Raw genomic sequence first — 20,716 nt, 5'->3', positions numbered from 1 at the left:
CAGCTGCCTGGGCTGGGTGACCACCGGTACAGTAGTCCGGTCAAGGACAGCATGCTTGGTTGAAAAGATGGGTTCAGGGGTGCAGTGCATTGAAAATGCAGATGCCGTTGTGTGATTTGGGAAGACAAAGGGAGAGGAAGAGGGTCAAGGGGCAAAGAAGACTCAACTAGAAAGCCTGGCCCTTCTCCCTTGCAACTCAAGAGACCCTGGATTCCCCCACTTCATCTCCTTTCCTTCTTGGTGGCAAAAGCTTACTCCCTTCCTCAGAAGCTCAGCAGTGACAGAGTATGGGAAGGAGACAGGGACCCTGGAGAGGATGGGATCACTACAGGGAATCACAGGCCAGGGGTAAGTTTCTTTCATATCCAGCCAGTGAAAGGTAGGGTGTCAGCAACTCCCCAGCAAACCCAACACTGAGTAATCCACAGGATTCTTTCTTCATAGGCTGTGTCTTGGTCTGGATGGAGATGTAAAGGGTGGTAGTAAACAACATGCCATGTGATGTCAAGATAGGACTCTAGAAGGGGACTCCCTGTGGGGCTGAAGGAGAACTGATACCCATGCCACCATCCCAGCTTGCCTCGGGTGTCCTCATCTCAATTCTTACTGCCACCTGCCCCCCCCCCCCCACAATCCTCTCCACCCCATCTGGTTGCCATCTGCCCCCCACCCAATCCTCTCCACCCCATCTGGTTGCCATCTGCCACCCCCCCCCTCCCCCCGCTCCACTCCCCTTTAGTTTACCCTAGCACAGCTGGGGCAGACCAACCTCCTCCGTGGGATTTTCACCACCAGCCAAAGGAAAGGAAAAGAATTTATTATCAGAAGTACAAAATGATTACATCTGATGAGGATTCTAGAACTCTGTTTTCTGATAAAACTCCATCCTCATCAAACCAGTAACCCCCTGCCCCAGCTTCTCCCTACCTCCCATCCTAAAAGATTCTATTGTGACTAATGATCAATTTTTAGATTCCTTGTAAGGCTCTTGCCTCCATCCAATCTCGTCTGCACTTACTGTGGATCAGAGACTAGGCTAAGAGCATGACACATACTGTCTCATTCAATCCTCAAAACCATCCTACAAGGCCAGTAGAATTATCCATAATTTACCCTTGAGGAAATAGCTCTTGAAAAGTTAGATGTCTTGTTCAAGGCTCCACTGATTGTAAGCGGGGTGAGGATTTGAACCCAGCATGCTGACTACAGTTGCCTGATTTTGCACAAGTGAAGCATCCTTCTCTTCAAGATACACAAATGGGTTGGGGAAGCAGGGTTTTATACATCTACCCATTACATTTCTAAGTAGAACGATTTATGTGTAACGCGTGCAATAAGCACACAACAAGAAGAGGGCCAGTCTCATATAATCTCCTTCAACAATAATGAATCTCACTTTCCATTTTTGGAGACCTGGGAGTTCATGCCCTCTAGCTGGTGCCTTACCTTGTGAGTGGTCAGTGGAGAGTCTTCAGCAGAAAGGCTGTTCACCGCAGAGATGGAGAGAAAGGTGAGGTTGGGTGAATCCACATCTGCACTTGGCAATGAGGACGAGGTGGAGACACCTCCCCAGGCCCACCTCCCCCCGCAAATAGGAAACCAGCCGGTAAGGGCAGCGGCCCTTTCCCTGGGCATGGCCAAAGGCAGAGGTCTTTTCTGGGGGATGATGAGTGGTGTGGCCAGGTGGGGATGGGCTGTGGCTGGCAAACAGGAACTGCAGCGTGCAACAGGAGGGTTCAGCAGAAGGGGAAGCCGTGTGGGGGGCTGACACTGCAGAGTGCATTTGGCTTTCAGGAAGTAAAGGGGGAGAAGAGAAGGAACAGAAATGGACAGATGAGGAAAAGGAGGGAATGGCAGGACTGCAGGCATTTGAGTCCTTGCCAGGCCCCTGGGCTGGCTTGCTCTCTGCCCTGGCCGCCTCTGGAATCCAGGCCCCACTGATACCACCTGGGAGGAGTGGAGCAAGAAGAGGATGTGACCTTGAGCTCTGCCTAGAAGAGAGCACCACGCCTCCTCCTTACTTGAGCCCTACTCCTCACCTGTCCAGCCCCAGCTCTTCCCTCCAAAAAAAGAAAGAGAAGATTGGTAGAGTAATGGTCCAGTTTTTTATTTAGAAACCTGATTGTTCAAGAACATGATGGGCGGGCCTGTAACCCACCCTTTTCACTGGATTGTATCAGAGGTGGTGGGCAACTTTTTCCTATTTCTCAGCAACAGAGGAAGGTGCAACTCAGATGGTAGGGAACAGTACGGAAGGAAAAGGAGCAGGAAATCCCAAGCCAATCCAAAGGAAGGGGGTAGGTGACTCCCAACGGCAGCAGGGGCAGGGTGGGGCCTGTCTCTTAGGGCCTGCTACACAGCACAGGCTTCATGCTCCCCCTGCTCTACTCTGTTCAAAAGATCTCTAGGGAGGCAGGGGGTGGGGGGTGGGGGTGGGGGTGGAGAGAGGGACAGGGACCAGCTGTGGGGAGGAGCCTGGGAGAGCAACACTCACAGGCCTAGGGAGGTCTTCAGGGAAGCTCTCAGCAGTAGCAGCAGCACTCACCCCATGGCCCCTCCACACCCTGGCTGGGGGCCCGGAAGTCCACAGCTCAGCGCTACTCTGCTGTTTTGCCTTCAGGGTCTCAGGGGGTAGGAGATGGGGGAGGCAGTGGGGCCAGCTGAGGAAGACTCTGGACTCCTTGGTGAACCGATGGTAGTAGTGGTCTCAGAAGTCAAACTCATCCAGGTCCCCCGTGCCCTCCCCGCCTCCAGAGCCCCACACCCTGCGGTAATTGCTCTCCAGCTCTTTCTGTCGCTGCCGTTCCTTCTGCGCCTCCTCGGCTCCCTGTACCTGGTAAGGGAGGGGGAAACAGGGTGAGCTGCAGGATCCAGAAACAGCAGCATGGGGAGGGCAGGAATGGGGCTCTTGCCAAGGGCCCGAACGCCCAGCTGCCTGGACCACAGCCTGCCTTACAGATGAGGAGACTGAAGCTCAGAAAGTGGCAAGGCTGGGATGCGCCTGTGTCACTCAGCCATGCTCTCCACACCACGGCGCACTAGGGGAGGGGGCGGGCTGGAGGCCCAGGACTTGGAGGTAGGATGCCTCTCACCAAGATATTGAAGAAAATCTCCTTAAGGTTTTTCGTGTCCTCATCAGTCAGCCAGCGTGTATCCTCCTCCGTCCCTTCAGACCCTGGCCGGACAATTTTGATCTCGATTTTCCCTGGAAAGAAGCAGGACGGGCAGTGAGAGGAGAGGAGTGGAGGAGCTTCAGTGCAGGTCCTCTGCCCCCCCCCCCTCCCCAACACCGCCTCCCAGGGCCCCATGTGCCAGGCTTCCAGTCCACCTGGACCCAGCCCGTTTCCAGCAGCAAACCCTTCCAACAGCGCGTAAGCCAGCCCCGCCCCCAGGGCCCACCTTCGGCTGTGAGCCCCTCCCTCTCCAGCAGCTCTTTCACCAGCCCCTCGATTTGTTTCAGCTGTGGGTTTTCCCGTTTCATCTCGAGGACTGTCAGATCCTGATTGGGGCCTCCGTGCCGGAGCTTGGTGACCCGGACCCGGACTCTGTGCTCGGGATCCTCCTCTTAGAGGGGGAGACACACAGGGAGACACAAAGCAGAGCTGTGACTCCAGGGTTAGGGGCTGCTGTGGTCACTTCTCCCCTAAGCCACCAATTGGTTCTGGCAATTATTCCACCTCAAACGTGTACATGAGCCAAATATGAGCCCAAATTAAATTAGTCCCCCCACCCATTCCAGCCTGCAAGCTCCCTCCGCCACTTGCAGCTCCCTTCTTCCATCCAGACCCAATAATTCTGCTCCTCACCTACAGTTCCTTCTCAAAAATCAAAAAGGTTTTGTTTAAAGAAGCAAGGCACGCTGAAACCGGTTTGGCTCAGTGGGTAGAGCGTCGGCCTGCGGACTGAAAGGTCCCGGGTTCGATTCCGGTCAAGGGCATGTACCTTGGTTGCGGGCACATCCCCGGTAGGAGGTGTGCAGGAGGCAGCTGGTCGATGTTTCTCTCATTGATGTTTCTAGCTCTCTATCCCTCTTCCTTCCTCTCTGTAAAAAAATCAATAAAATATATATTAAAAAAAATAAAAATAGCCGAAACCAGTTTGGCTCAATGGATGGAGCGTCGGCTTGGGGACTGAAGGGTCCGGGTTCGATTCTGGTCGGGGGCATGTACCTTGGTTGCGGGCATGTCCCCAGTAGGGGGTGTGCAAGAGGCAGCTGATCGATGGCTCTCTCCCTTTCCTCTCTGTACAAAATCAATAAAATATATTAAAATAAATAAATAAATAAATAAAAATAAATAAAGTCCACATCCTTTTAAAAAAATAAAATAAATAAAATAAAAATAAAAACAAAGAAGCGAGGCACGCTCTCCCTCTGGGGAGCTTGCCGGTGCCTTCCCCGCCTCCCCTTCTTCCTCCCAGCGGCATTTCTCCCGCCTTTCCCTCTCCTAAGCTCCAAGCAGCCTTCTTCTGCTTCTGTAACTTGTTTCCTGAGCTCATGCAGCCCAGGGCTCATTTCTGCTACCTCTGTAACCTCCCAATAAACTTTCTCTTATAATTTGAACAACAACAAAGAAACAGCAGGCTGGGAAGCTGTGGTTTGCTACTCCCCATATTGGTGCTCAAATTGCTTATAGAGAAAGTAAGATGGGAGGTTTGAAACTCAAACATTCCACTTGGGGCGTCTGATCTCCACAGCCATAGAACCCCATGGAATGGACACAAGGCGGGTGCAAGAAGAAGGAATAACTTCAGGTCTGCCCAGGCAATTGGCTTATGAGCGGCTGGCTGCTTATTCACAGCCTGCCAGTGGGGGTCTCTCCTGGTGCAAAGTCCTAACTGGTGAAAGGCTGCCTCCTGCACAGATGTGTGGCCTTCAGCTCACGGGCGCACTGTCACCCAGTTCAGATCTGCTGATCGCCCACCACGTGTCGGTGAAAGTGCTAAGCACTGCGCATATGGAAGCCAGCAGAAATAAGACAGACATGCTCCAGAAGCTGCTTTCCAAAAGGTGAATAGGAGGTAACTGGGCGAAGGGACGGAGGTGGCGGGAAGAAGGCAGGAAGGAGAACAGTGTTTCAGAAACAGGGAAGAGCGAGCACCCTCGGGAGGGAGAGAACGTGTGGCCTTCCTGCACACACCGGCTGAGGGGTAAAGACAAGGGGCTTGGCTTCCCGGATGACAGCTCTCACCTGCTGGTCGGAAGGAGGGGGTAGGCTTCCTGGGGACGACCTTCCTTTTCCTGTGCTTCTTCAGCTCCGGACTCTGCTTTTCCTCCAGCCTTTTGATGAGTTTGTTGAGAGTGGCTGTCAGGACCAACATAGACCGATCCCGGTCCGACTCCTTCTTCAGCCCATCTGGGTCCAGCTCCTTCTCTGTCTGGAGAGCCCCAGGGGGAGTGGAGAGTCAAAGAGCAGTAAAAGGCGATGGTCATGTCTAAGACTCATCCCTCTCTCCGATCCCCCTTCCCCACCGTCCCCACTTTTTTTTTTTTTTTTTAATGTTTTATTGATTTTTTTTTTTACAGAGAAGAAAGGAGAGGGATAGAAAGTTAGAAACGTCGATGAGAGAGAAACATCGACCAGCCGCCTCCTGCACACCCCACACCGGGTCTGTGCCCGCAACCAAGGTACATGCTCTTGATCGGAATCGAACCTGGGACCTTACAGTCTGCAGGCCGACGCTCTATCCACTGAGCCAAACCGGTTTCGGCTGTCCCCACTTTAAATTAAATAAACAGCGATCATTTCAGAGAGCCCTGTCCCAGGCCCCAGGCCATGCCAGTGCTAACCTTGGTTCTCTTTCAGCCCGGCAGCCTGCCTTGCCCGCAGGAGCAGACACGGCAGACGTGCGTGAGGGAGGGCCGTGCTCACCTCCTGGATGATGCTCTCCAGCTCCCGCTCTATGCGGGCCTTCACCTCTGAACGCAGCCGCTCTCGGTCGGAAGGGAGCAGTATCCCTTCCAGCTCCTTCTCAAATTCCCCCAGTAACTGCCTTTCGTCGTCATTTTCATCTTCATCCTCGTCCTCCTCCTCTTCTTCCACCTCATTCTGATGTTCTGTGTCACCCTTTTCCTTCACCTCTGGTTCCCTCGGAGGGACTTCTGCAGCCTCTTCTTCAGGCTGCTCTTGGCCCGCATTTGGCTTCACCTGGGGACCAAAAGAAGAAGGCAGACGGTTGGGTGGGGTTTTAGGAGAGACCGTGGTGGGGGACACAGAGTGGCTGGGGTGTGGCGGGGGACTGAAGAAGAGTGAGGCAGGGAGTGGGTCTGTGTGGCCCGGCTCGGGCTGAGGGCAGGTGGTTCTCCAAAGACTCCCACCAGGGAGGCGGGTCCCACCCCGCCCGTAAGCAGGGCCCACACCTTTTTTGCTCCACCTTTCAGCTCCTCTATCAACCGGATCAAGTCCGCGGGACTCCGGATGACTTTGACCTGCACATTGTTCTGAAAATCTGAGATGGAAAAATAGGAATGAACCCGTTGTATTCTAAATCCTATTTTGGCCTCCTGAGGAGAAGAGTTGTGGTGACCAAGGAGGAACATGGACCCGATCTCCAAGAAGAACTGGTCAGAGAGATAAGGGGCCAGCATAGCACAGGTGTAAGGTGGCCTCACAGGTGAGAGAAGGATGCTTACAGTTGCTAAGGCCCCCGCTCTTTCACATACGAACGAGGCCCTTCTGACACCACCCCCGTTTTCAGGACTCCCGAAGGCATTCTGGGGCCAAGTGCTCCTCTTCCCTGGATCCTGTTCTCCACTAAGTTTACCCCGTTTCCAACATTCTACTATGAACTACAGATTCATTCCCATTGAATCTCACAGCAGCCCTCTAAAGTGGGAGTATTATCTGCCTTAGGGTGAGGAAACAGGTTAAGAAAAATTACCCAAGATTACAAAGTCAGTAAGTAGTGGAACCACTGTGTCTGCTACCTCCATAGAAGAGAACTATTGTTTACAGAGGACATTTCTGTAAAGAGGAATTCCCTGCTGGCCTGGCTGCTCCACTTCCCTCCCAGTGTCTACCTTTACCCTCACGGCGATCCCTGCCCACCAGAAAATACATTCAAACAGTAAAAAAAAGACATGGTGGTTTACTCACCACTGGGAGAGCCTGGAGCTGGATCTGCTGGCTCAATGTTTGGTTCCCGCTCCTGATGAGAAGAGTCAGAGTCAAATATACAAATCTACTCTTCAAAAAAATACATATTTTTATTGATGAGACAAAATCATTGACTGGCCGCCTCCTGCACGGCCCCACACTGGAGAGTGATCCCACAACCTGAGCGTATGCCCTGACTGGAAATTTAACCGTGACCTCCTGGTTCACAGGTCAAGCTCAACCACTGAGCCGTGCCAGCCGTTCTGTTTATGCCCTTAAGGCAATGGTTCTGGGTTATATCCTTGCATCCCTGGACAGATGCAGGTCATCTCATAAAGACCTCAGCTTGAGAGACCCTCCATCCCAAAGCTCAGGTTCAACTTCATCAGAGAAATGGCAAGGAAGCTGTCTCTCACCTCAACCTGTGCCTCCTCCCCTCCTTGGACTTGGTCCTCTGGCTCATGAATCATCTTCCAAAAATCTGATTCCTTACTGTCATCTTTGGTTGGCTTTGCAACTGGGACAGAGAGAACAGGGAGGAAACAGAAAGTAGGGGAGAAATGGAAGGGAACAAATAGAATGAGGACATTCCCTCTTCCATTACCAAGGGAGAAGGGCCCACACACTTTTTCACCCCACACTGAAACGTCAGTCCAGGACAACAAGACTGGGGAGGAGAGAAATGGAGACAAATTTCACGGGACAGGTGAAGCAAGGTCCTACCTGGTTTCTTTATGGGTATCGCCCCAGGTTTGGTCTCACTCCATATTTCAGAGTCCAGATCTTGAAGCTCTTCTATCATTTTATCTCCATACTGCGTTGAGTCTACCGAGAAACAGCACATGGGCAGGACAGGGACACATTCCTTGGGGCGCTTCGTCCTTTATCTTCTGCTTATCCCTCCCCAGGTCTCTCCTTCCTTTCTCCATCACTCACCAGCTTGCCTCTGAATGTAGGCCATGTACTCCTCAGGCTGCAGGGCAGGGTGACAGAGAATGGCTTGGGGAGCAGCACTGGGCGGGGGCCGGAGGAGAGGGTGAGGGCAGAGCCGAGGAGTCCGAATGGTCAACACGTAGGAGCAGGACAAGGGCTCATCCACACGATCGATATAGTCCCCGGAAATGCCAGCCCCCTCGTCACAGAGGAACTAACGAGACAGAGAGGGCAAATAACCAGTAATTACCACCAATAATCTCCTTTAGTTCTTGGGAATTTGTATCCAGAACTGCTACAATATATTACCTCCAATGTCCAATTTTCAACAAAAAATTATGGAGCATGCAAAGAAAGAGATGTAGAGTTAAAGCAGATGTCTGAGAAGCATAAGGCTTGTCTGGAGAGAATGCAGCCAATCACCACCATCTATCATATGGCAAAGGCTTTATGGCCCAACCTGGTTTGGCTCAGTGGATAGAGTGTCGACTACAAGCTGAAGGGTCCCAGGTTCGATTCTGGTCAGGGGCACATGCCCAGGTTGCAGGCTCAATCCCCAGTAGGGGGCATGCAGGAGGCAGCCAATTAATGATTCTCACTCATCACTGATATTTCTATCTCTCTCCCTCTCCCTTTCTCTGTGAAATCAATAGAAATATATTAAAAAATAAAAATAAAAAGTAATAAACAGCATTGGCTAGTGTGACTTGGTTAGTGAATCATCCCATGGATCTAGAAGTTGCAGGCTCAATCCCCAGTAGGAGGCAGCCGATCTATGTTTCTCTCTTCCTTCTCTCTCTAAAAAATGAATGAAGTCCTGGCTGGGAAGCTCGTTTGCTTAGAGCGTCATCCCAATACATCAAAGTTGTGGGTTAGATCTCTCATATATATATATATATATATATATATATATATATATATATATATATATAGTAGTAAACAGCAATGCTCCTCAAACTCTTTCCAAAAAATAGAAGAGAAGGGAATACTTCCCGACTCATTCAGCAAATCCAGTATAACCCTGGTACCATATCCAGACAAAGATATCATAAGAAAAGGAAGTCAAAGGATAAAATATTTTATGAATACAGATCTCCTGCAAGTCCTCAAGTAATACTACATAGTTAACTGAATTCAGCTACATGTAAAAAGGATTACACACCATGACCAAGAAGGATTTATTCTAGGAGTAAAAGGTTGGGAAAACATAAAAAAAAATTTAATTATGTAATTAAAACTCCCTATCAATAGAATATAGGACAAAAACCACATGTTCAGCCCTAACCAGTTTGGCTTAGTGGATAGAGAATCAGCCTGCAGACTCAAGGGTCCCAGGTTCTATTCTGATCAAGGGCATGTACCTTGGTTGTGGGCACATCCCCAGTAGAGAGTGTGCAGGAGGCAGCTGATTGATGTTTCTCTCTCATCGATGTTTCTTTTCTTTTTCTTTTTTCTTTTTTTAAAAATATATTTTATTGATTTTGTACAGAGAGGAAGGGAGAGGTATATAGTGTTAGAAACATCGATGAGAGAGATTCATCGATCAGTCGCCTCCTGCACACCCCCTACTGGGGACATGCCCGCAATTAAGGCACACGCCCTTGACCGGAATCGAACCAGGGACCCTTCAGTCCCCAAGCCAACGCTCTATCCATTGAGCCAAACTGGTTTCGGCTCATCGATGTTTCTAACACTATATACCTCTCCCTTCCTCTCTGTAAAGAATCAATAAAAATATTTTTTTAAAAACCACACGTTCATCTCAATGGACATAGAAAAAGCATTTGACAAAATTCAATACCTCTTCATGACCAAAACAACAAACTAGAAACAGAAGGGGACTTCATTAACCTGATAAAAGGCATCTATTAAAAATCCACAGCTAACACCACACTTCATGGTGAAAAACTTATCAGTTTCCCCTAAAATCAGGAAGAAGACAGGATGTCTGTTTGTGTCACTTGTATTCAAAGTTGTACTGGAGCTTCTGATCAGGGCAATTAGACAATAAAATGAAATGCAAGGCAACTAAGTTGGGAGGGAAAACGACCTTTATTTACAGATGGCCTGATCTCGTGTACAGGTAATCCAAAGAAATTCACTAAAAAATATATATATTAGAACTGATAAATAGTTCCATAAAATTGCAGGATAGAGGAATCATTTGTACTGTATTTCTACATCCCTGCAATGCACAACCCCCAAAAAGAAAATAATTATATTTGCAATAGCATCGAAAGAATAAAATAATTGGGAATAAATGTAGCAAAATAAAGTATAAACTTATACTCTGAAAACTATAAAATATTGTTGAAAGAAATTAAAGACTTAAATAGAAAGACATTCAAGTTCATAAATTATAAAACTTAATATATGTATTTTTTAAATATGAAGGTTCTTTTTAAAAAATATATTTTATTGATTTTTTACAGAGAGAAAGGGAGAGGGACAGAGAGCCAGAAACATCGATGAGAGAGAAACATCGATCAGCTGCCTCCTGCACACCCCCCACCAGGAATGTGCCCGCAACCAAGGTATGTGCCCTTGATTGGAATCGAATCCGGGACCTTTAGTTCGTAGGCCACATGTGTCAAACACAAGGCCCGCGGGCCAAATCCGTCCTGCCAGGCCTTGTAATGTGGCCCGCACTGCGCTGTCATCACTGCACTCCGCTGCGTTTCCATCACAATGACAGTTTATGACTGTTCAGTAAACCATCTGGCCCGCGATTTAGGCTGGATTTTAGATTTTGGCCCCTTCTCTGATTGAGTTCGACACCCCTACCGTAGGCCAACGCTCTATCCACTGAGCCAAACTGGTTTCGGCTGAAGGTTCTTTTTAAAAAATAGATATCTTATTGTTTTTTTACAGAGAGGAGGGAAGAGGGATAGAGAGTTAGAAACATAGATCAGTTGCCTCCTGCACACCTCCTTCTGGAGAAGTTCCTAAAAGCAAAGTACATGCCCTTGACCATAGAACCTGGGACCCTAGAGTCCACTGGCTGATTCTCTATCCACTGAGCCAAATAGGTTAGGGCTCAAGAATTAATATTGTTAAGATGGAAATACTGGCAGGGTAGCTCAGGTAGTTACAGTGTTATCTCAGCACACCCAGGTTTCGGGTTTGATTCCCTAGTCAAAACATATACAAGAATCAACCAATGAATGAATAAATAAGGGGAACAAATCAATGTTTCTCCCTAAAAATTTTTTTTGAAAGGATGACAATACTCCCCAAATTGATTTTTAGAGTGAATGCAATCTCCATCAAAATTCCAGTTGCCTTAAATTCAAGAAGATAGAAATCATATCAAGCATCTTCTCAGAGCATAATGGCATAAAACTGGAAATTAACTACAATAAAAATAATCCAAAGAAATCAAACACATGGAGACTAAACAGCATGCTATTAAACAAGGACTGGGTTACCAGAGAAATCAAGGAAGAAATTAAAAACATCCTGGAAACAAATGACAATGAAAACACAACAATCCAAAATCTATGGGACACAGCAAAAGCAGTTTTGAGAGGGAAGTTCATATCCTTACAAGCCTATTGCAAAAAACTAGAAAAAAGTGTAACAAATGATCTAACTCTACAACTCAAAGAGTTAGAAAAAGGGCAACAAGAAAAGCCCAGTGTAAGTAGAAGGAAGGAAATAACAAAAATCAGAGCACAGATAAATGACATAGAGACCAAAGAAACAATATATAAGATCAACAAAACCAAGAGCTGGTTCTTTGAAAGGATAAACAAGATAGATGGACCTCTAGCCAGACTAACCAAGAAACAAAGAGAGAGGACCCAAATAAACAAAATCAGAAATGAAAGAGGTGAAATAACAACAGACCCCACCGAAATACAACGGATTGTTACAAAATACTATGAACAACTCTACTCCAACAAACTGAACAACCTGGAGGAAATGGACATATTCCTAGAAAAATATAATCTTCCAAAACTAAATCAGGAAGAATCTAAAAATCTCAATAAACCAGTGACTTGGGAAGAAATTGAAACAGTCATCAAAAAGCTTCCAGCAAACAAAAGCCCAGGGCCAGATGGCTTCACAGGAGAGTTTTACCAAACATTCAAGGAAGAACTAAAAACTATCCTCCTCAGACTATTCCAAAAAATCCAAGAGGAAGGAACACTTCCAAATTCCTTCTATGAAGCCAGCATCACCCTAATACCAAAACCAGATAAAGACAACTCAATGAAAGAGAATTACAGGCCAATATCCCTTATGAACATAGATGCCAAAATCCTCAACAAAATTCTAGCAAATCGACTCCAGAAGAACATCACAAAGATCATACACCACGACCAAGTAGGATTTATTCCAGGAATGCAAGGATGGTACAATATCTGCAAATCAATAAACGTGATACATCACATAAACAAATTGAAAGATAAAAATCATATAGTCATATCAATTGATGCAGAAAAAGCATTCGATAAAAATCCAACACCCTTTTCTGATAAAAACTCTTAACAAGGTGAGAGTACAAGGATCATACCTCAACATAATAAAAGCCATATATGATAAACCCACAGCCAACATCATACTCAATGGGCAAAAACTAAAACCATTCCTTCTAAGAACAGGAACAAGACAGGGATGCCCACTCTCGCCACTCCTGTTTGACATAGTACTGGAAGTACTAGCCATTGCAATTAGACAAGAGGAGGAAATAAAAGGCATCCAAATTGGAAAAGAAGAAGTAAAGTTATCCTTATTTGCAGATGACATGATATTGTACATAAAAAACCCAAAAGACTCCATTAAAAAACTAATTGACTTAATAAATGAATTTGGCAATGTAGCAGGATACAAAATTAATGCCAAGAAATCCATGGCTTTTCTATACACCAACAGAGAAACTGCAGAAACAGAGACTAAAAAAGCAATTCCATTTACCATCGCACCAAAAAAATTAAGATACCTAGGAATAAATTTAACTAAGGAAGTAAAGGACCTATATGCGGAAAACTACACGACACTGAAAAAAGAGATAGAGGAAGATGTAAGGAGATGGAAGAACATACCATGTTCATGGATTGGTAGGATCAACATCATCAAAATGTCCATACTTCCTAAAGCAATCTATAGGTTCAACGCACTCCCCATTAAAATACCAATGACATATTTCACCGACCTCCAAAAAACTCTCCAAAAGTTCATTTGGAACAATAATAGCCACAGCAATCCGAATAGCCACAGCAATCCTGAGAAAGAAGAGTAAAGTAGGAGGGATCTCAATACCAGACTTCAAACTATATTACAAAGCCACTGTTCTCAAAACAGCCTGGTACTGGCACAAGAACAGACATATAGATCAATGGAATCAAATCGAGAACCCAGATATCAACCCAAATCACTATGCTCAATTAATATTTGACAAAGGAGGCACGAATATACAGTGGAGTCAAGACAGTTTCTTCAATAAATGGTGTTGGGAAAATTGGACAGACACATGCAAAAGAATGAAACTAGATCACCAACTTACACCATTCACAAAAATAAACTCAAAATGGATACAGGACTTAAACATCAGATGGGAAACCATAAAAATACTAGAAGCATCCACAGGCAGCAAAATCTCAGACGTATGCCAAAAGAACTTCTTCACTGATACTACCCCTAGGGCAATGGAAGCTAAAGAGAAAATAAACAAATGGGACTACATCAAAATAAAAAGCTTTTTTACAGCAAAAGAAACCATCAACAAAACAACAAGAAAGCCCACAGTGTGGGAGAACATATTTGCAAACGATACCACTGAAAAAGGTTTAATCTCCAACATCTACAAAGAGCTTATACAACTAAATAAAAGGAAGATAAATAATCCAATTAAAAAATGGGCAATGGACCTAAATAGAACATTTTCAAAAGAAGACAGAAAGAAGGCCAAAAGACACATGAAAACATGCTCAAAGTCACTAATTGTCCGAGTGATGCAAATCAAAACAACAATGCGGTACCATCTCACACCTGTCAGAATGGCCAACATCAACAAATCAACAAACGACAAGTGTTGGCGAGGTTGCGGAGAAAAAGGAACCCTCGTGCACTGCTGGTGGGAATGCAGACTGGTGCAACCACTGTGGAGAACAGTGTGGAGTTTCCTCAAAAAACTGAAAATGGAACTCCCATTTGACCCAGTAATCCCACTTCTAGGAATATATCCCAAGAAACTAGAAACACCAATCAGAAAGGATATATGCACCCCTATGTTCATAGCAGCACAATCTACAATAGCCAGAATTTGGAAACAGCCTAAGTGTCCGTCAGCAGATGATTGGATCCAAAAACCATGGTACATCTACACAATGGAATACTATGCTGCCATAAAAAAGAAGGAATTCTCATCATTTGCAGCAACCTGGATGGAATTGGAGAACATCATGCTGAGTGAAATAAGCCAATCAATGAAAGAGAAACACCACATGACCTCACTCATTTGTGGATAATAAAGAGCATTATAAACTGATGAACCAAAAGATAGATATAGAGACAGTATATCAACAAGTAGACTGTCAAATTACAGTGGGGAGGGGAGGAAGATCTGGGGGAGATAACAGATCAACAAAAGGACTTTTATACATGCATATAAGTACAACCAATGGACACAAAACTCTGGGGAGGGAGGGGATGTGTGGGAGGGAGGGAGGGGGGCAAAAAGAAAATCAATAAAATATATTTTAAAAAAAAATTCCAGTTGCCTTGTTTGCAGAAATTAACAAACTAATCCTAAAATTCATATGAAAATTCAAGGGATTCTAATCTAAATAGTCAAAACAATCTCAGCACAGTGAGGTTTGTTACACATCAGCAGCACTTCAAGCTCCTTGATGCTGTGGACCAGGAACTTCTGAAAGTCACTGGGCAGCATGTACTTTCTTTTCATACACACACACACACACACACACACACACACACACACACATATATATATATATATATAGTATATATATTTCAAAGATGAAGGGAGAAAGAGAGAGATAGAAACATCAGCGATGAGAGATAATCATTGACTGGCTGCCTCCTGCATGCCCCTTACTGGGAATGGACTAGAAACACCAATCAGAAAGGATATATGCACCCCTATGTTCATAGCACAATTTACCAAAGCTAAGATTTAGAAACAGCCTAGGTGCCCGTCAGCAGATGATTGGATCAGAAAACAATGGTACATCTAAACAATGGAATACTATGCTGCCATAAAAAGAAGGAATTCTTATAATTTGCAGCAACCTGGATGGAATTGGAGAACATTATGCTGAGTGAAATAAGCCAGTTAATGAAAGAGAAACACCACATGACCTCACTCATTTATGGATAATAAAGAACATTATAGCCGAGACCGGTTTGGCTCAATGGATAGAGCGTCGGCTTGGGGACTGAAAGGTCCCGGGTTCGATCCCGGTCAAGGGCATGTACCTTGGTTGCGGGCATATCCCCAGTAGGGGGTGTGCAAGAGGCAGCTGGTCGATGACTCTCTCTCATCGATGTTTCTAGCTCTCTATCTCTCTCCCTTCCTCTCTGTACAAAATCAATAAAATATATTTTAAAATAAAGAACATTATAAACTGATGAACAAAAAGATAGACAGTAAATCAACAAACAGACTGTCAACTTACAGCGGAAAGGTTAGGGAGAGGTGGGGGAGATAAGAGATCAACCGAAGGACTTGTATGCATGCATATAAGCATAACTCTGGAGGGTGAGGGCATGTATGGGAGTGGGGGGTGGCAATGGTAAGACATGTACACATATAAAACCTATCAATAAATTAAAAAAAGAGGAAAAAAAATTAGCTCTATGCGATAGCAATAATGAAATTTGCTGGTTCAAAGGCCAGAAAAAGGGCCAGTGGGACAGAAACACAATGAGTATTTTTTTTTAAAGTATATTTTTATTGATTTTGTACAGAGAGGAAGGGAGAGAGATAGAGAGTTAGAAACATCGATGAGAGAGAGTCATTGATCAGCTGCCTCTTGCACACCCTCTACTGGGGATATGCCCGCAACAGAGGTACATACCCTTGACCGGAATCGAACCCCGGACCCTTCAGTCCCCAAGCCGACGCTCTATCCATTGAGCCAAACCGGTCTCGGCTCAATGAGTATTTTTATCTCCAGGCCAGATGTCATCCCTAACTTCAGAATACCAGAGCCAACTATCAACAGGATATCACCACTAGGATGTCTAATAGGCAACTTGGCCTTCAAACCTAGCTTCCTCCTCCAAACCTGTCCTTTCCACTTTACTAAATGACAATTCTTTATTATATATATATATAATTTTTTTAATTTTTTTATTTTATTGATTTTTTACAGAGAGGAAGAGGGAGGGATAGAGAGTTAGAAACCTCGATGAGAGAGGATCAGCTGCCTCTTGCACACCCCCTACTGGGGATGTGCCAGCAACCAAGGTACATGCCCTTGACCGGAATCGAACCCGGGACCTTTCAGTCCGCAGGCCAACACTCTATCCACTGAGCCAAACTGGTTTCGGCCTAAATGACAATTCTATTTTCCCAGCTGCTCAAGCTAAAAACCCTGGAGTCATACTTGACTCCACCCCACATCCAATCTATCAACAAATCTTATTGGCTCTCCCTTCAAAATATATTCAGAATCCAACTGCTTTCTGCCACCTCCACTGCTACCACATTGATGTGAGTTGAAATATTTGGACCTTACCCTTTATTTTTTATTTTTTTTTTATTTTATTTTAATATATTTTATTGATTTTTTACAGAGAGGAAGGGAGAGAGCTAGAGAGCTAGAAACGTCGATGAGAGAGAATCGACCAGCTGCCTCTTGCACATCCCCTACCGGGGATGTGCCTGCAACTAATGTACATGCCCCTGACCAGAATCGAACCTGGGACCTTTCAGTCCGCAGACCGATGCTCTACCACTGAGCCAAACCGGTTACTGCTGGACCTTACCCTTTAAACAAGGCACAATCATCAAAGGTTTTCCATCTGGGCAGAGAAGTGACAGATGCCTATAGTGGTGTGCTGGGTGTACTCACACCAGTTCACAAGAGCCACTGGGAAATTTTTAGGAATGTTGCAAAACAGTCGACATCATGGTGATAGCATGAATTGAGCCATGGTGGGGATATTTATACTATGGATAGTGGCAAACATTATAAATCAGGGCTCCCCTCTGTACCCCTTTACCCTACACCCTGGTAACTGACGGTTCAACATTCACCAGCACACAATTGCATGTGAAAATCCGAATTACAGAAAGATAGTTCTTGTGTCATGTGGCTCTCTACAGATGTGTTTGTGAATACACATTAGAGTCACCTAAGAAACTTTCCCCACCATACACCTGCCTGCCTGCCTGCACTCAGAACTAGATCAGGAACACTTATTTAGAGGCTACTGGTAGTTATGCAGGTAAGAAATGAAGGTACAAGCATAGGAAAAAAGAGGAGTTGAGATAAATCTAGAATAGAATGAATGGGCTTTGGTATTTACTCTGAGAACTAAACTCCTTTTCTTCACATCACTCCTCGGTTTGTAATCACACTCATTCCTATGATTTTTTAAAAATTGATTTCAGATAAAAGAAGGGAGAACTAGAGAAGAAATATCAATGATGAAAGAGAATCATTGTTCGGCTGCCTCCTGCATACCCACTGGGGATTAAGCATGTGTCCCCACCAGAGACCAGGAATCGAACCGTGACCTCCTAGTTCATGGGTCAATGCTCAACCACTGAGCCACACTGGCAGGACTCTGTGATTCCTTTAACATCCGTCTTCCTTTCCAGACTATCATTCCATGAGGGCAGGGGCTGCATGTGTGCCCACAATGTATCCCCAGAGCAGAGCCCAATACTTACGCCAGCAGGACCTCATGGAAGAGTCATTAAATGAAGAAAGAACAGAGATGAAGAAAGAAGAGTCAATAACGACACTCAAGTTTCTAGCTTAGGTAACAGAAAGGAGAAACATGCACAAAAGAGGGGAGGATTTGGGAAATGTGGACTAGAAGTACTTCTGAATCTCCAGGCAGTGACATCCAGCTGATTGCTGGAAATATGAGTCTTAAACTTAGGCTTGAGGGCCTGGGAAAGACCCGCTTGACTATAAAATGCAACCTTGTATTCTTCCATTAGAATCTGAATTGTCACCGAGGAAGTCTCAACTTCCCACTTTCAAGACTCACCCGAACTTCAGCCTCCCGGGGCCTCCCGTTGAGGTCGCACTTGGACCCATTGCCATAGGTCTGGCTGTGGTAGCGTTTCAGGCGATGCTGCTTGGAGGCCTGGGGAGGACATCAGGCAGGAGAGAGAGGATGTGAGGAAGAGAGAGAGAAGGAAGAACGGCCACCAAGCGCTAAGAAACATGGCAGCTAATCCTGATCCTCCGCTTCTTGTCAGGGCTTTTAGTCCGAAGCCAGCAACCCTTCCCTCCCAGCCCCACACTCCTGCCACCTTGGCTGTTTCATCATCCCAGTCGAAGGCTGATTGGTAGTAGCCCAGATAGAGGACTTCACCTTTGATCTCTGAGTCTGCAAGAGAAAGAGAAACCACAGTGAATCAGTTATTCTTTTCTAAGAAGACTAGCAGGGGAGGGGCCTGGGGAGGCAGGTCACCTTCCATGATGGGTTGCTGAGGGCTTAGGGAAAATGTAGTTGTGAGTCACCTTCCATGTGGTACTGTTGGATGTGGCGTCCATAACAGAATTCATATGTCCACCAGTCCTTGGTCTGGCAATTAAAAAACAAACAAAAAACACACCAATCATGGAGTTGGAGTGCAGACGTCTCTTCTTAGATCAATCCTGGCACCAAGACGTATAACCTCTCAGTCACTTCTCATCTCCCTTTGCTTCCACTCTCAATTCGCCAGATTCTCAGAGGAGGAGGGCTGCTTTACTCTGTGACTCAAAGAGATACCTCTAAAGTCTGTTTTCACCCTGGCAGGTGTGGTGCAGTTGGTTGGGCATCACCCAGTGCACAGAAAGGCTTCCAGTTTAAGTCAGGCTCAGGGCACATCCCCAGAAGGGGGCATGCAGGAGACAGCAATTGAAGTTTCCCTTTTATATCCCCAATATTTCTCTCTCTCTCTAAAAATCTTTTTTCTTTTTTTTTTTGTACTACATAAAAGTAAGAAATCATAGTATTCTTGAAGCACTCATACCAGGGAAACATAAAATGTTAATGGAACTTCTACAGCATTTCTTGTGCTATTCTAGAAACTGCAGATACAGTTATGAACAAGATACAGTCTCTGACCTCATGGACTTACATTCTAATGCTTGGACTCAAACCAAAAAGAAATAAACTGATGCTTCAGTTACTAAGATGATTTCAGATCATGCAAAGTGCCGTAGGGAAAATAAAATAGGACACCAGGCAGAGTGATAAGGACAGCGAGTGACTTCACCCAGAAGGCTTCTCGCGGGAAGTGCTCCTCTTACCCGGCACTGACCTGCTTTTGGCACCGCAATCTTGGCTTAACCCTTATGCTGAGATCTATCCTGACCCTCCTCTACATTCAGCATCAGTGGTTGCAAGATTCTTTCCTGTCTGCACAACATGTCAACTCCTTCAATGGCCTTCTTCAAAAAATATATTTTTATTGATTTCAGAGAGGAAGGCAGAGGGAGAGAGAGAAACATCAATGATGAGAGAGAATCATTGATCGGCTGCCTCCTGCACACCCCCCTGTTTGGGATGGAGCCCACAACCCGGGCATGTGCCCTGACCCGGGGAAAGAACTGTGATCTCCTGGCTCTTAGGTCGATGCTCAACCACTGAGCCACGCCAGCTGTGCTCCAATGACCTTCTTACCTCTGACAGGTCCTCCCCCTCCCACCTGACTCACTGACATTCTGGTTCTCAGGCAGACAACTAGTTTCCCAAGCCCTCACTCCATCCACCCGTCCCCTTTACCTTCAGCAGGCAAGGAGCATCTTTCATTGGGCTCAACAATTCAGGGATCCCAGGTCCTTGGTAAGCAGGCGTCTCCTCCTCCCTCTCACGCTGGAAGTGAATGGCTCCAGCTGGCAGGCGACATTCATAGCGCTGCTTGTACTTAGAGGAAACAATCACCACGTCCGAAGCTTGGCTCTGGGGTAGAAGTGAGGGACAGCCGGGGGGACAGGGAGGCAGAGAGAGGCTGGGGTCAGTGAGAACACTGGGGGAAAGCGCAGCCAAAACAGAACCAGCCACAAGTCCTCCAGATGTGCTCGCCGCGCGAGGGGAGCGGGTCCTCCCACTTGTCCAGGTTGTTTCCAAGAGGAACTAGGACCAGGCTGACAGCGGGAAGCCCCGCCCTCCCAGCCCCGGCTCCCAGGGAAGGGGTCTCAGTCTGCGATTCTCCGCCCCCACCTACTCTTCCCGATCCCCCTTACGCTGCGCCCGCCGCGGACTGCACAGCAGCCTTTCTTCCTCCACTTTGTCCCCGGCCCCTCGCCGCTCTACGCCTCCTCACCTGCCCTCCCATAACGGGCAGCGGCAGGATCTCGATCCCATAGCGCATCTCACTCAGCTCCTCCAGGTTCAGGCTCCCGACACCACCGGTGGGGCCTGCGGGGAACAGGATCCCCAAGAGCAGCGGCCCCAACAGCCTGGACAGCAGCGGTTCTGCCGCCATCTTTCGCTCCTCTTCTCATCCAGAGCTCCTTCCGCCCTGAACCTGGCAGCCGCCTCACACG

General features: G+C 46.4%; 1 protein-coding gene across 6 annotated transcripts; it reads right to left on the bottom strand.

The window, feature by feature from the left end:
- Positions 1 to 2,091: 2,091 nt before the first annotated feature.
- Positions 2,092 to 20,716, bottom strand: OS9 (OS9 endoplasmic reticulum lectin). 6 transcript variants are annotated; one of them, XM_036458094.2, is made up of 15 exons: positions 20,494 to 20,692; positions 19,953 to 20,129; positions 18,701 to 18,764; positions 18,490 to 18,566; positions 18,222 to 18,320; positions 8,031 to 8,241; positions 7,818 to 7,922; positions 7,511 to 7,611; positions 7,095 to 7,146; positions 6,359 to 6,447; positions 5,871 to 6,146; positions 5,190 to 5,376; positions 3,400 to 3,564; positions 3,093 to 3,205; positions 2,092 to 2,833 (listed from the first exon to the last, which is right to left on the bottom strand). In XM_036458094.2, exons 1-15 carry the CDS (start codon positions 20,653 to 20,655, stop codon positions 2,708 to 2,710), a joined length of 2,004 nt encoding a protein of 667 aa, XP_036313987.1. In that variant the 5' UTR covers positions 20,656 to 20,692; the 3' UTR covers positions 2,092 to 2,707. The 6 variants fall into 6 exon arrangements, with proteins under 6 accessions (XP_036313987.1, XP_036313986.1, XP_036313988.1 ...); XM_036458093.2 differs by having other exon boundaries at positions 7,818 to 7,925; positions 8,034 to 8,241; XM_036458095.2 differs by having other exon boundaries at positions 7,818 to 7,919; positions 20,494 to 20,691.

The sequence above is a fragment of the Pipistrellus kuhlii genome, unplaced genomic scaffold (assembly GCF_014108245.1).
Source record: "Pipistrellus kuhlii isolate mPipKuh1 unplaced genomic scaffold, mPipKuh1.p scaffold_m20_p_3, whole genome shotgun sequence".
NCBI lineage: Eukaryota > Metazoa > Chordata > Mammalia > Chiroptera > Vespertilionidae > Pipistrellus > Pipistrellus kuhlii.
This window is presented reverse-complemented; position numbering and strand designations above follow the sequence as displayed.